The 16,985-nt window shown below is 44.3% G+C and overlaps 1 protein-coding gene across 1 annotated transcript in view; it reads right to left on the bottom strand.

Moving 5' to 3' along the window:
- jade2 (jade family PHD finger 2) overlaps positions 1 to 16,985 on the bottom strand; it is a 180,979-nt gene that overhangs the window by 122,101 nt on the left and 41,893 nt on the right. The window contains exon 4 of the mRNA XM_041951897.1: positions 6,353 to 6,510. Coding sequence (XP_041807831.1) covers positions 6,353 to 6,510 — 158 coding nt within the window. The remainder of the gene's footprint in view (positions 1 to 6,352; positions 6,511 to 16,985) is intronic.

Below are 16,985 nucleotides of genomic sequence, written 5' to 3'. Positions count from 1 at the left end.
CTTTGAGCTATTTTTGTTCAGCTGCAGTCTAATTGTACTGTTAGGCAGACTTTGAGCTGAAAAACAATATTTTAAGTATCAGGAAGGACCATTCTTATAGTCTGAAAAGTCACAGAAAGTCAGATAATGAAAATAAGATATGAATCTATTCTTAGCATTCCTCACTAAAACCACACCCTAATGAGCTAACTTGTGGCTTGCTGTGTCCCATGATTTCAATGAAATGTGCTAACAATTCCACAAAGCTATTCTGCGCAAACAGGCCAACGTAAAAACGTTATTAAGCTGACAGTGCGACGAGAGCACGGGTGTAGAGAAAGAAATAAGCAGCTATAACTGAAAATGTCAAGGTATACTTTAGATGCTTTATATATAGCTGAAGCTTTGCAATACATGACATTTAGACCGTCCTCGTTCCTCACTATCAAGCCATTTGTCCTTCTATCCATCTCTCTATCTATCTCACTGCTGTCAGGCTCTCCTCAATCCATTATCTGTGTGTGTGTGAGAGAGAGAGAGAGAGTGTGTGAGACAGTGACTGAGTCATTAGTAGCCGATTAGCCTTCTGACCCACTGCTACACTGTCTGACTTAGCCAGTGAAAGGGTGTGTTTGTGCGTGTGTCAAGCTAGAGGGTGCGTGTGCTTGAAAAGCATATTGAAAATACACGCACACACACACACACACACACTTAACATGCTGTATGATGTTCCATAGGAAAGCATCTATTCATATTATAATATATTCCATGTATTCTGTTGGCCGCCACTTCCTACCTGCACCTGAATGCACAGCTTGACACACGCACTTCCCCTCTGACATCTCTGTGATGTTATAATGTGTCCAGTATTTGGCAGCTGACAGACTGTCGTGCAGGTTGACAGCTGAAATTGACTTTCAGCTCTGCTCCTGTCGTTCAGTTGTGTCTGACTTGCTGCTTAGTCTTTGCATACGAGCTTGCACTTGGACCAAAAGCGTCTGCAGGGGGCGTCTTCGAAACTGTCTGGCCAAATTGCTGGGATGCAAACAGCTTCAAGGTTATAAAGGTGCAGCGTCTCCTTTTTTTTTATCCCGTGGTATACTCTTGCATTACTTTTGTGAATATGTGTGTTATGTGCAGGTTGTTTATGACGGAATACGTTCCGGAAACAGATGACCTTCCCCACACTAAAAGGCCTTGTTGCCATATCCGTATCTACATCCTGTCTGAGTGTTCGCACCTTCCATCCTCTCTGGGCAAAGGTTAAAGCTTGTTGACCCAAGGTTTTACATAGCATCCGCGCCTGCCCGACCAAAGTTTTGCATATGAAGACAGCTGCTGGAAACCTGACCTTCAGATATTCCACCACATGACACACACCGATGTCCTGCAAGTGAATGTAAGCTCTACATCTCATGAGCACCTTGGATTGTTGAAGTTTGTCGACCAATCAAACCGTACCTCAAAATATTACTAGTCTGTAAAATGCTAACCAAGCAGTTCAGCAGTTAAAAGCACCACTTTTTTTATCTGCACAATCAATCTTTTTGTCCAGCAGTGCATAAACCGCTTTGGTAAGGAGTCTCTCCATGTGACGCTTCTCGCGGCCGCAGCTTTACACGCCGTTCAGAGCGCCAACGTGTTCAGCCAAACCACAAACAACGGGTTCGCATTCACCGACTCGGTCAACAGTCCGAGAGGGGGAAAAATGAAGCAATAAATAAAATAACCGCTATCTCATTTCTTTCGTCTTGAGAAAAGGCACAGATCTTCTCATGTGTATGTGTAATTATTTCCCTCTCCGGCTCGCCGTTGTCATTGGGGACTGAGGCTGTCGAGTCCCTGCCAAAGCCCCATTCACCGTCTGCACATAGCCAGTGTTACGCAACGGCTAATTACTTCCACTCGGCCCTGACAAAACCATGGAGAGGGGGAGAGAAAGGGAGAGAAGGGAAAAAGAGGGGGAAGTGGGTGACAAAATAGACAGCGGGGAAGAGAGACGGCAAGACGAGCAGGAGGAGAGTCAGAGGGGGAAAGAGGGAAAGTAAAGGACAGAAAGAAACAGAAAAGGACAGGGAGGAAAAAAAAGGAAGGAGAGCTCCTCATCCTCCTCCTCCTCCTCCTCTCCCTGCGTCTCTCCTGCAGTGTTTTGGTAAGGAGAGGCACAAAAAAACCCAACATCAAACCATAATGACCTCTTCACCATGCGGCACAACAGCTTCACCAAAAATCACGCAGCGGCGGCCAAATACGGTCCAAAGAGAGAGAGAGCGAGAGAGAGCGAGGGAGAGATGTAGAAGACGAGCGTTGTCAAAGCCAGACACGGCCCGCAGCCCTTTTCCTCTCCAACAATTTTTGGAGATGATGTCATTATTCAGGAAAAAAAAAAAAAAAAACAGAAAAAGAAAAATGTGTCTGTGCCTCCGGCTCTACTAGAGCAAAAGTAAGAGGGGAAGGTGGGAGTGGAAGAGAGATGTGGAGATGAAGACGCATGTAAAAAAAGAAACGTGAAGGTTGGATCAGGACAAAAATAACTAATAGAACAAGGAAAGAAACATGAATAAATGAAGAGAGGGAAAGCACTTCAATTCACCCTTTATGCCTCAATTTATTCTTATCGCTGAGTTAACAAAACCTCTTAAACACGAGCAAAATTTAGGACGACAGCAGCATCCCGTTCGCCTACAAGATGCAACGTGTTCCCTTCATAATAACTGGATATAATGTATTGATTAGTGAGCTGGAGAGGTGCTGGTAGGCAGGTTATGTTGACATTTGACATGCTAAGCTAAGCTAACTGGCTGCTACCTGATATAAACACATATGAGAATGGAAGCGACCGTCTAACTTAGCATCAGAAAGTTAAAGGATTACTTTCGTTTTTTACAACCTGGACCTTATTTGTAGCATTAAAATATGCCCATTTACTCACCCAGACAACTTTGGTGGCATTTGGAGTCGTTTTGAAGAAATTAGCCCCAGAGGAGCGGTTATATAGTATGCGTTATATAGAGGCTGCGCATGGATGCCCCGAGTACTCGCATTACACCAGCCATGTCCAAACTATTCCATAAAGGGCCGTGTGGCTGCAGGTTTTCGTTCCAACCAAGGAGGAGCACACCAGGCTGGAATCAATTAATCAGCTGATCTCAGTCTTCAGCTGATAACTAATGATCCCTTGATGTTGATTGGTTGGCCTGGTGTGCTCCTCCTTGGTTGGAACAAAAACCTGCAGCCACACGGCCCTTTATGGAATAGTTTGGACATGCCTGCATTACACGGATATACGCGCCGCTCCTCTGGGGCTAATTTCTTCAAAACGACTCCAAATGCCACCAAAGTTGTCTGGGTGAGTAAATGGGCGTATTTAATGCTACAAATAAGGTCCAGGTTGTAAAAAACGAAAGTTATCCTTTAATACGTGCTACCCATAGTTGAAATGGAGCACCGCTGCATATCATGTTTAAACTTTTGAGCCTGTGGCTGCACTAAGAAGCGTCACAGGCGACTTCGGGCACCTCCGACACATGATCAACGGCAGGATCGCTCTGCATCGCCCAACCTCGCGGCAGCGTTTTGACTCTGATGTTACACCGCGGCGCTGCACTGAACGTCTCGGCCCAGTCGCCTGCATCACAGAGATTCTCCCAACGCTTTCCTTCCATTCTTCCACCGTTCAGTTGCTTGAAATTCTTTTGTTGTCTGCTCGGCGATGTAATCTTTTACGGCGGATATCTACAGCATCCTGTTATAACACAATGGATCAAATCCACTCACAGGCTTTTTTTTTTCTTTCTTGAAGGACAAGCCAATTCAGGACTTTGTGGACTTGAGGGGCCATTACGAGCAGATTGCAGTGGACTAATAGCTTACCGTCGCAATCTATTTCAACTTTGGTGACTTCTTAATGCAAGAGGATGATAGCACGCGAGGCTGACAGCAGCAAGTGATGGATGAGAAGAGACTGTCACAGATATACTGGTCTATGACAGAAGAAGCTCAGCAGCTTTGGGATGTTTTTTAAAGTTTTGTAGCACTGATTCATGCTCATGCATATGTATTCTCTTGCTTGGAGACAGTTTTTGACCCAATACAGAACAGGCACCACTTCCCGTGTGGGAACAAGGTTTCCTACCGCTAATTCTGCCCGACCACAGGGGCTCGTATGGGCAAAACCAAGGAAGTCTCAAGCTGGTGATCTCAGCCCAAAAGGACAAGAGGAAAAGGAGAGAGGCAACGAGGGAAAAGGCTTCAAGATAATAGACGGCAAAAAGAAGTCGAACAAACCAGTCGGAGGCCATCAGCTCAGTCACACTTACGCTCACCTCTCTTCTCCTCTATCTCGCCATCTATCCATCATCGCTCCATTTCAGCATCACTGTATATCACTGCATCATTTTATCACACATCGGATAATATATAAGCCCCCATTCATCCATCTAACCTTATCTATCTTTGCCATTGCGCTTTCTCTTCCAATCTGCTCATCTATCTCTCTGCCTTCAGGCTCTCTTCAATCTGTTTGCTCCATACTGTTTGTGTGTGTGTGTCACATATGTGTGTCTGCTGAGATATTAACCTATTAGACAATGTAAACAGTGAGGCAAACACATTTATCCTTTCAACATCTCAGATCCATGAAAATGACGCGCCGTAACGTGTTTTCATCTGCCGCCTTTGTCTCGTCGCCTCATTACGACTCCGAGGGGCTCGTTCAGTCTTCGGTTCTTTGTCGAGCTGCATGTGTTGTTTCACTTTTTTTTGTTTTCCTATTATGGAAACTCGCTTTCTCCTCTCAAGTAAAACTGCTAAAACAAGCCTTTTTCCACTTGCTCGTCAAAGGTTCATTTCAGCTTCTGTGGTTTCCTCATAAGGCGTGCCATTTCATTTGGCAACACTAGATTTGATTTACGTTTCGTTTGTTTTATTTGAAGTGTTTATTTTATGCTATTGGAGCTGACTGGCTTCTCTTTTTTCTCCCTGAATTGCCGGGTTAGAGTTGCTGTTAAGCACGGCAAAACAGCTTTCAGTTTTCACAACACAATCACCGACCGGCTTTTTTTTCCTGCTGTTAGAACACTCAAAAATCAATTAAGCATTTTTTTAAAATCTCTTTTCAAATGAATGTGTTTAATGGATTTTTAACTTGCAGCGACACAGCGACTCTTTTCCACTCCAGCTCTTGAACTGATTGAGAAAAAGGAAGTCAAGAAGCGCAAAACTGCCTCCAATAACATGACACAGTGGAGCCAGAGCCTCAACCTCCGCTCAGGAGCAGAAATAAGAGGAACACACACTTTGACAGATGAAAGAGGTGGAAAACACTTCCCGCAGCTTTCGAATTATCATGTTCAGCAGCTTTTTGGCTGTTTCGTATGCAGCAAATGAAATGTTTTGTTTTAGTCGTTTACTCGTCTTTTGTCGGCGAGAGCGAGCTTCTCCTGCATCTGGTTTTCTGACGCAGGCAAGGAAAAATGTTCATGGATACAGAACATTTGATCAAATCTCACGTGACTGCAGAATTTGTCTGTCTCCCGAAGAGAATGCATGCTTGTGTGTGTGTGTGCGTGTGTGTGTGTGTGTGTGTGCGTGTGTGTGGCCTCCCAGTATGACATGTCTGTCTAACAGGCATTACCAGGCAGTCTGAGCATTTTCATTAGTTCCTAGAATGCCAAACAAACCACATGGGTATGCGAAGCAGCTGCAGTAGTACTAGACAGCCACAACAACCTACTGGGGCAAGACGGTGAGGGAGGGGGAGAGAGAGAGAGAGAGAGAGAGAGAGAACCCAGACTAATCTACAATATGAGAGAATATGAGTGGGTTGAAGTGTACATCTGCCTACCAGCTTGCTTGTGTGTGTGTGTGTGTGTGTGCGTGTGTGTGCGTGCTTCATTGCCTGCATGTGCATCCAAACCCTTAGTGTGTGGGTACAAAGTGTACGAATGAGTTACAGAGTAAAAAGCTGAGGGTCTCTGTTGGTGTCAATTTTCTGCATGTCAGAGTGTGTGTGTGTGTGTGTGTGTGTGTGCACGACAGGTGTGTAAAAAAGGAATGATTCCTTTTGGTATGTCAGCACTCTAATTTTGCCACATTTCTTAGTCATCAACAACAAGTTCAAACCTCTTCCAAGCTCTCTGAGACCGTGGGAACTCGGCCACTACGTTTAGATGGTGACATAACGTCTGCATGTGCTCCAACACACTGCAGCCAGAGGTTGAACTGAGGGTGAGTCACTATTAAACAGATATCAATACTTCATGTGCTATTCCCATTTACTTGAGTGAGTGAGTGTGTGTGTGTGTGTGTGTGTGTGTGTGTGTGTGTGTGTGTGTGTGTGTGTGTGTGTGTGTGTTACTGATGCATGTCCTACCTGACCACAGGCTCTGGTATGGCCTCCAGGCTGGCAGGGACCTGTACCCCTTTCTCCCACTCTTGTCTCCATGGGTCCGAGAGCACATAGAAGTCGTCCGGGCCGAGCTGGGCCGAGTCCGGCAGCTTCATGGCCGTGATGAAGTCGGTACGAAACACCTGCACAGAGAGCGAGGCAGGAAGAGGAGAGATAGATTAGTTAAATGTCAAAACGGTGAAGCTATAAATACTCGTTTTGAGGTATTCACAGGACAAAATGCTGCTTCTGATCATGGAAGGTGATGCATGTTAACTACTGGAAACATAAACAATGTTCATACTCTTTCATGACTCATTCTTCAGAAGGATGTTTCTTTTTCCATTCATTTTAACCTGCATAATGTCATTGGCTAGTAAATGAAATCTGCTGTGGCCTCAAGATGATGCATTTTCTGCATCTTTGCCTCGGCTGCTGCTCGACGCTAACACATTACATTAGACATTAGAGCAGGTGACGAACATGAAGAACAGCTGTGGGACGGTGTTGAGTACCATTTGTCAAGCAGTGCATTAATCCGTTATTGTGCAGCGTTGACTAGCTCCATATCTTTGGTCCATTTAGATAACAAGTCATTGCCTCTGTAGTCGTTTAATGCTCTCCTGGATGTTTTGGAGTGGTCAGTTTTCCTGACCTTGTGTATTTGTGTTGTTACTTTTGGTTGTAAAGTAATGGAGGTGCACCAGTTTCTACAGTACAAGCACTGTTTTTGTCAGAATTGAGGATGGATGAATGCATTTGTTCCTGCTCACCTTCTCTGGGTTTCTATGACTGCATTTTGAGATCGAATCATTTTAAGGCCTGCATCAGCGTCACAATCTTATTTCAATTAAGCCCAATCTAAGGGGCAGCAATTTCATACTCTTGTTTTGCAATAAAAAGTGTGTGTGCTTGCAGCGGTAACTGCACCTTTGCTGCTATTATTTGGAGAGAGCATCACATTCCTCCGTCCTTCTTTGCTGTTGGAGGTTCTCATTTGTCTTGAATGTCTTTTCTCTCACATCTACTCATTAAAACGTCTTACATGGGAGCCACTCAGATGTGAGAACGAGGGAAACAAGGCGACATTTGAGTCCTGCTGAGGGTGCAGAGGGATGAGAAGGACGAGGAAGTGACGGCAGGAAGTGTTGTGGGCATGGTAACCATTAACCATGTTGCTGATGATGACCTGCAGACCTTTACAGGTTAACTACAGTACAATGTGTACATAGGAGGTTTCCATAAAAACAAACAAGTTGTGCTTGTGTGTGATGTATTGTTTTGTTTTGAAGACCTGAGAGAGGGTGTGTATTCAAGCAGACCAAATCATTCTCACACATAATGAGAACACACAGACATACAGTCTCTCTGTCTGCCCTAACAGGGACCTGCAGCGATGATATAATCAGTCATATAGCCAAGGACATCAGCCAAGAACACACACACACACACACACACACACACACACACACACACACACACACACACACAAAAACACACAAACCCACACAGGAAAACAAGCAACACACACACACACACAAGGCAAAGCAAAATCAACCGTATGACTTCACTCTGCATTTTATCATTAATTTCTAAGCCTCCTTATCCCTGCTTTATTAGCTCTTCTCCTCCACCCTTCTCCCTCGCCCCCCTCCATCTCTCCATTAACCTCTCCATTTTCCCTCCTCCTTCTCTCACTCAGTCCCTTAATGTGGATTTTTTTTTACCTTATTTATTTTGACCTAAGAGACACAAAGTAGAAAAACTGTCAAGAGTCTTGTGAGAAGAAAAGCATAGTAATGAGGACGAAAAAGAAGAGGGGGGAGAGAGTGTGAAAAAAGAGCTGGTAGAGGAAAGAAGCAGATCAAATATTATTTATAGAAATCTACAAAAAGGGAAAGTAAGAGAGATCCTGCTGCAGAATCCTCCCACACACACAGTGTGCTGGCGTTAACCTGTAAGGGTCTCCAGGTCATTATCAACAACAAGGTTAACGGTTGCCGTGCCCGAAACACTTCCTCCCCTCGCTTCTTCCTCCTTCCTCGTCCTTCTCATCCCTCTACTTCCTCAGCACAGGCTTCCCCCGTGTGTCTCAAACGTCTCATTGTTTCCCTCATTCGCATCTTTTCCTCACATCTGAGTGGACCCCATGTAAGACGTGAGGAAGAGATACAACGAAAAGATGTGAAGGAAATCTGAGTGGGAAGAGTTAACAAGCAGCATGTATCATCCCCTTGATAGCACCACTGAGGTGCCCCTAAGCAAGGCTCCGTCAACAGCCATGCTAGCAGATCTGTGAGGCTACAGTGCTTTGAGCTAAATGCTAACACCCAGCTAACATTCTCACAATGTTTCCGTGTTTATCATCTTAATTTAGCAAATGTTAGCATACTCACTTATTAGCACTAAATGCAAAGCACAGCATTGAACAAATCACACTTTTCACACTTGATAATGGCAAAACATGATGGCAAAGTTAATAAGAATTGACCCTGAGGGGACATGAATGTGTGCAGCAGATCTCATGACAATGCATCCCATAGTTTTCACGACATCTGGGATCATTTGTGTTTGTACAGTCGATGCTGGGACACTTCAGTCTGGACAAACCCAAACGCCACCCTGCTACGGTGGCTTAATTTAACCAAGCATTCAATGACAACTTCTGATACTTGACAGCTAAAAGTTTATGATCTGATAACCAGATGTTCCTGTGACACTTCAAAACGCTGCATACTACTTGTTAAGCTGAAGTGCTTCTCTGCAATATATAGAGGAAAGTGTAAGAATCACAGAGAGATAGCGGCAAGAGGAGCAGTAATATGCTGTATGTATATTTGCCTTGACTCTCAGAGGAGCTGATCTTTCAGACTGGACTGCTGGAAAGAAATGACTGCTGAGGGGAGGGGGACAAGAGGATGTAGGAGGACAGAGGGAGATGATGAAGAGGAGAATGATGTTTAACTAAGTGAAAGGAGAGGATGGAGGTCAAGATCAAGAGAGAGGAGAAAGAGAAGACAAATGGCCGAGTATGAGACGGATAAGAAAGAGGGAGAGGGAGAGAAAGAGTGGAAAGGGAGTGATATTAATGTAAATGGCAAGAGAGATGAAAGACAAGGACGAACGAGGATGAGTCTGGTGTGTGTGTGTGTGTGTGTGTGTGTGTGTGTGTGTGTGTGTGTGTGTGTGTGTGTGTGTCACAGAGCAGTATATGAAAAGGCCATATGTAAAAAGCAGCATCCTTGCTTCTGCTGCTTGGCTGCCCTCACTGTCTGCCAGCCAGCACAAATAAATAATGCAATGGAGCAAGGAGCCGCGTGTGTGTGCGTGTGTGTGCATGTGTGTGCGTGTGTGTACAACTGCAAGACTGCGTTTAACCGTATGTGTGTGTGTGTGTCAGTGTGTTTGTTTATGTACAACCGGTGTGAATGTCTATGTGTGTGTTCTTCTACAACTGCGTGCATTTGTGTGTGTGTGGGTTTGCAGCTGCATGTTTTGATGTGCATGAATAAGTGTGTGTGTGTGTGTGTTTAGAAATGTGTGTGTGTGTGTGTGTGTTTAGAAATGTGTGTGTGTGTGTGTTTAGAAATGTGTGTGTGTGTTTGTGTGTGTGTGTGTGTGTTTAGAAATGTGAGTGTGTGTGTGCGTGTTTAGAAATGTGTGTGTGCGTGTGTGAGCCAAGGCCATGATGAATCTCGCCTTCCCCTTCAGCAATACGAGAGGAGGACAGACAGAGACGGAGGGTGATCCACTCCTCTTTAATCTTTCTCTCTTTTTTTATCTGTCTCTTTCTCCCCTTCTACCTTCAGTCTCTCATTTTTTCTTCATACTCCTCATGAGTGGGGAGAGGAGCCGAAGTGAAGGAAAAGAGGAGAGACGAGAGCAGAGGAGGGAAGGGGGAAAAGGAGAAGTGAGGAGAAGGACAGAAAGGAGAAGTGAAGAGAAGAAGTAGGGAGTGGAGGAAAGGGGGGAAATGAGGAGAGGGAAAGGAAGAAGAAAGAGGAGAAGAGATAAAAGGAGGCTAAAAGTGAGAGTAGGAGAGATGAAAAGGAGCGACCAAAGAGGAGAGAACGGAGGAACAAGGAAGAGCGGAGGAAAAGGAGGAAAAAGGAGGGGAGAGAAATGAAGAAGAAAAGAGGAGAAGGAATTAAAGGAGACAAAAATTACATTAAAGGAGATAAGAAGTGAGAAGAGGAGAGTGGAAAAAAGTCTAAAGAGGAGAGAAGGGAGGAAAAGGAGAGAGAGGAGGAAAGTAGAAAACGAAAAGGAAAGAGGAAAGGAAATTAGTAGAGGGAAGGGGAGATGATGAAAGAGGAAGAAAATGTGTCAAAAGGAGGAGAGGAGAGGAAACAGAAGGTAAGAGGCATGAGAGGCAAAAGGAAAGGAGGAGATAAGAAGTGAGGAGAGGAAGGAAGGTTGGAAGAAGTGGGAGTGGAGAGGAAAAGAGGAAGAGAGGAAAAAGGGAGGAGAGAACGAGGAGGGATGAAAACGAGGCGAGGGGGAGAGCAGAAGGGATTAGAGAATTAAAGAGAAAAAGGAGAGAGGAGAAGAAAAAGAAGGAGGGAAGATAAGAGGAGAGGCCCAGAGAACGTAGGGATGAAAAAGGAGGAGAGGAGATAAGAGGAAGAAGTGGAGTGGTGAGGGGAGCAGATGGAAAAGGAGAAAAGGAGGAGAGGATCTCAGTATATCAGTTTTATTACTGTGTGTTTGTACAGGAATGACTGCAGCTAATTAATGTCTAGGAAACACTATTACAAGCTCCTGCAGTTTTATGTTCTGCCTTGTTTCTCTCTCTCTCTCTCCAGCTCATCTCCACCCTGCTCTTCCTCTCATGCGCCGCCCGCCCTCTTCGTCTTTTCCCTCTTTTCGTGGCAGACAGTCGAGAGTCACCCGGCCTAAGCGACGGATGACGGGCAGACGGAAGGAAAAGGGACAGTGAGAAAAGATGGGACGGCAAAGGACCGATGAGGAGTCCCTGCCGACGAACTGTCGAGCAAATTTTACGCAAAATATGAAAAGGAAATGAGGAACATTTGCGTCAGTCAAAAACCAGGTAGAAAAACAGAGCTGATTCGATTTCACTAACTCGTTCGTCTCCTCAGAGTCAGTTAATGTCAGCTGTACTATAACAGAGCAGCTAATGAAGAGTTATGTTTGGGAGCGACAGTACAAATATCTGGCTAGTTTTAGTGGACAGAGACTGTTGTGCAACGAGCCTGGAGCCGCTACAGAAACCGTCAGTAATCACTCAATAAGTGCATTTCTTCTCCCATTTATCACATGATTTATTTATTGCCGGGAAGATTTTCCGCGCCGCTTAACTTTAATAACTTTTCTGAGGACATGTGATTGAATTTTGCCATCTCCACTCAGCTTTCCAAATTTGATAAGTCATAATTTGCAAATGAAAATATTGAGTGCATGCACGACTCTAACAGAGGAGGGAATTATATAGTAAATTTCAAGAACATAGAGAGAAAATCCCCTTTAGCGTGCAATTAATTCATATGTCGTCAGCATCATCCTCTGTATATAATTTTCTACTGCAACAAGGTGAACACATCGAATTATTTGAAAATGCCATGTTGAGATATGCTCAAAGGCAATAGCTTAATTTACTTTATCTACTATTATCTACACACCAGAGACATCGTCTACATCTGCAGCTCTCATTTGTGCCGCCTCTGAGAAGCTGGATCCTTCGGTTCGGGGATCCTAAAAGTCAAATAATGACTTTCTCTCCAAACCATGATTCAGCAACATATTCTGTAGTTTCTGTCTGTGGAGAGAGACCGCACTGCCTCATTTCCCCAAATGTGACCGGCTGTCGTGCTGCACGCATCACACTCATTTGCATTTCAATAACTCAAGTTTCATTTTTTTTTTGGTCCGTCATCAGTTTACATCACAAGCTATCCAATCATGCAGCGCAGAGTGATCGATGACCTCTCGCTGAAGCGGAATAGATGAGATTCAGCTGCTCAGATAAGGCCCCACAGAAAACTCCACTTCAATGTCTCAGAGAGAGCAGCACACACACACTGAAACTGCTGCATATACACACACACACACACACACACACACACAGACACAGAGCAGAGTACAGTCAGACCAACACAACCGGTCCCACTCGCACAGTCACACACAGTGACAGCTTTACACAAATACACACATAAACACACACACACACACACATGCGAGTTTGCAACTAAATGCCGAACCCCAAACCTCACACCCTAACCTCAACCTAAACCTAATTCTGAGCTGACCCTTAAAACCAAGTCTGAACCTTCAAACAGCCCTTTGAAGGTCTGTCTGACAGAGAGGAAAATGTTTTCACTCCCAAGATCGAAAACTCAAATTGGTTCTCACAAAGGTAGCTGTACAAGTTTACACACACACACACACACACACACACACACACACACACACACACACACACACACACACACACACACACACACACACACACACACACACACACTCCTCTGCCCAGTCATTGAGTCAGTAGGTCAGTATGCTATGCTGAGTTATGGGCTGTATGCATGCAGGGCTCTCATTAAGTCCAATCTAGATCTGGACTGATGACATGAACTGGAGCTGTGTGTGTGCATATGTGTGTGTGTGTGCGCACGCGCTGGCAGGGGGGCTGACAGCCTGACAGGCATTAATAATCACACTCAAATACAGGGGCATACAGAGCACTGTGTTTAAGGATTCCTGTCTGAGAACTGTTCGTGGCTCTATTACTAAATTCAGTGCTGTTAGAAGTACTACTACTACCACCACTACTACAACCTCTCCTACCACTTTCATTACTACGACTATAGTATTACTAAAAGTTTGAGTAATACTCCTACTAACAGTGCTGCTGTGACAGCCATTGTTACCATTACACACTTAACTTCTAACAAAACTATACTATTGGAACAACTAACACTTTGACTCATGTTCCAAATATGACCATTACCATGACCACTACTGCTACTACTAATACTCCAGCTGCTTCCAGTAGTACTACACTCGCTGCTGCTGACGGTGCAACTACTACAAAGCATGTGTGCTGCCAGAGCTATTAGTTAGTTACTCTGCCACAAGTTCCATGAAACAGCACTACCGCCACCAAATGCTACTGTTGCCATTGATGCCAGTGCTATCAATGAGACTATAACTACTGTGCATGTGCAGTTGCTGACATTTCTGCAATCTCCACTGCTACCACTAGGACAAACTATACAGTGTTCATATCTTTATACAGCATTAGTGAGCCACAAAGAAAAAATAAACTGTCACTATGTACAGATAAAAAATACAAAATCCAGGTTTTACAAACTGGACAAGGTGTTCCAACACGGACTCTTTCAGGAACAATCCTCACCTTGTTCTGTAAACTACAAGCTTCTGCCAGCTCTGATTCAGCTTGTTTGTATGCTGCATGAGGCAGTTTGCCTGTCTGTCTTATATCTCCATCTGCGGCGCGGTGATAGATTAGCACTGTCTGCTTCCCCCTGAGCCGAACAGAACAGAAACCACAGAGGATGACTGCTGAAAGCTGACATTTCAAAGCAGGAAGCACACTCTCACTCGGGCAGATAGAGATACACACAGACATGCTCACATTGGCACCGAAGCAGAATCTCGCACTCACATGAACACAGGCGCAATTACACACAGATATACAGTACTGGCACAACTAAACACACCCAAACCAGGGGAGGAAACACACATATGCGTGCACACACATTCACGCAGATGCATTTTGCACGAGAACACACACTCTCAACTGTGCAGAGACACACGTGCATGCATGTACAGAGCGCACACTCACTCACACAGGTGCACAGCAGCCCAGCCTTCCTCCCACATAACAGACCTTGTTATGATGGTGTTGCTGAGCCAGTTTCCTTGAAGCACAGTGACAAAGTGCTTTGAGTGCTTTTAAAGGCCAGCTTACATCACGCACTACGGGTGCACTCGCTGGTTATCTCGAAAAACAATCAGCATTGTTCATGTGTGACGCTGAAAGGAACGAGAGCGCCGATGGAGAGAGAAAGAGAGGGACGATGCTCTGTCTTTCACTTCTCATCCTGCTGTTATTATTAGACTGCTATAACGTCTTCACTGTGATTACGGGTGCAAAGTGGTGCGATAGATATCAACACCCCCATAAAGGTGCAAAGGGCCCCTAAGGGCAGCATGACTCCGGCTGAGCATAATGAATGAGCAATTTTAGAGTGACTTTTGTCTTGATCTTGACCAAAAAGTTTGTCAGTTTTGGAGAAAATATGATCAAATCTGGCAACATAAATCACCGTAGTTTGTGTTTACTGCCAAAAGGTCACATGACTCAAAAGGACTGCACAGTTTTTACTCTAAACTGAGTCAAAATAATCAGATTCTCGCGAAAACACAGGTCGATTTAGAGTATCTAACAGCGATAAATCTCTGAATAGGGGAGAGATTTTGGCGTCCCATTCATCGATAGTCTGAATTTCTGCAAAGACAACACATTTTAAAAGAAGTAAAATATTGGGCGTTCAAAAACATGTGTTCATATTAGACTTGCAAACATATCAAAACAGGAGAAATATGCTGCTAATGACATGATAGTTGCTGGTCGTCCACCTAATGCAGCATGTTTTCCATGAATCCAGCAGCCACAACAGTTACCGTCAGCATAGCGATGGAAAGATTCGTCACTGTAAATAGGGCTCAAAGAAATGCTGATACATCTCGGCCCTCATTGTGGTCAGAGTCGACCAAAAGAACTGAAATGTGAAATGCGCAAAAAACAAAAAGCTGCAATTGTGAAATCTCAAGACAAAAGGCCGGCTTAGACAGCAAGGACACCGAACACTTGAAGAGTTAAAAACAAAACAGAATCAGTGCACGTTGTGATGTGTGTGTGTTTGTTTATTTTTTTTGCACTAGTCAGCTCAAATTCTCCCGAAAAAGGAAGGGGCGTCCTGGTTATACAAAGTTCAGGAACTGTTGCTGTAAATGAGACAAGAGAATATTGAAATACTAGACTTGTTCATTTAAAGGATGGAGAAAAGAGGAAGAAGCCATGACTGTACTGACTGAACCCTGAGGGACTACATACACCAAGAGCAGTGAACAGTAAGACCTCACACCTGAGACTGCATGTAACGATTCTGGTCATTATGGATTCACCTGCTGATTATTTTCATGAGTAATCCATTACATGTTTGTTGTTTGTCTATAAAATGTGGGGAAAATGCTCATCACAATTTCCCAGAACCCAAAGTGACATCTTCAAATTGCTTCTTTTTCAATTTCCCAAAACCCAAAGACCTTCCATTTACTGTCATAAATGACATAGAAGAGCAGCAAATCCTTACATTTAAGAAGCTGAAACGAGTGAATGTTTGACGTTTTTGCTTGAAACATGGCTAAAAACGATTACTTAATTATCAAAATAGTTGGCGATAAATTTTCTTTCGATCGACTGATCGTTTGATCGACTAATCGTTGCAGCTCTAACAGAGACTCAAATGGGTTCAAAGATTTGACTTAACAGGCTGAAAATAGCAGTGAAAGAGGTAAAGAGATGTCAAACAGAGAAAGAGGGAGGCAATCAATTCAAGGAAAGCAGAGGAAAGGAAAGGAAAGGAAAGGAAAGGAAGGGAAACAATAGGTAGGGAAAGGAAATGAAACAAAACAAAACAGAACGAAAGGAAAGGAAAGGAAAGGAAAGGAAAGGAAAGGAAAGGAAAGGAAAGGAAAGGAAAGAAACGGAAATGAAAGGGAAATGGAGGAGTAGAGAGTCAAAGAAAGACACAAGAAGAAGAGTTTGTTTCTCTGCTGGGCATCATGGCTACCTGGCTCTCCACAGTGCGTCATGGCGGATGTCGACTCACTGAGAGAGGAGGCTAATTTTAGCAGCCACATCACAGCACAGGGACGGGCTCTGATGATTGGCTGCTTGGAAGGTCCACAGGACTCGGAAAGAAGTGTGTTTGTGTTTGTGTGTGAGTGCTGAGTGGGTGATTAAGAGTGAGAAAAAGACAGAAAAGGAGAGAAACGGGTTGACGAGAGAGTGACAGAATGAGAGAGAGGAGGAGAGAGGTGTGTGTGTGTGTGTGAGATCAGTGCATTAGTACAGTGACTCAGTGATTTCAGCAAGCACAAACACATTCAGACACTCAAACACACACTCTCTCTGACATGCACCAAGACAGGCATCTGGTACCTAGATACCAACAGAATGCAATTTAGCCAATCTTGGTCCTCATCCAAGGATAATAAATGACAAATGCACATGCAGCCCGTCTGGTGTGATACATCATCTTGCTCCAAATCATGCATTGTATCTATGGAGGCAAAGGGAACACGGACACACGCTCCCTTGCAAAATGACGACCAAAACACAATCACAACTTTAAATGACCCTGAGCTGCTACATGCACACAAAGACAGACAAGGACAGCGAGCCGCACGAGGGAACACCTGCGCACCACAACAAGGCATGAGATCAGTGAACCAGCGTGCTACAGTGAAGTGCCAGACTTAATGAAAATGCTTCCTGAAATAGCTGGGAAATACACGGATCCTCACAAGGAAAGAATTAAACAAGTGGTTAGCGTTCCTACTGTTT

This window comes from Chelmon rostratus, chromosome 14 (genome assembly GCF_017976325.1).
Source record: "Chelmon rostratus isolate fCheRos1 chromosome 14, fCheRos1.pri, whole genome shotgun sequence".
Classification (NCBI taxonomy): Eukaryota; Metazoa; Chordata; class Actinopteri; order Chaetodontiformes; family Chaetodontidae; genus Chelmon; species Chelmon rostratus.
This window is presented reverse-complemented; position numbering and strand designations above follow the sequence as displayed.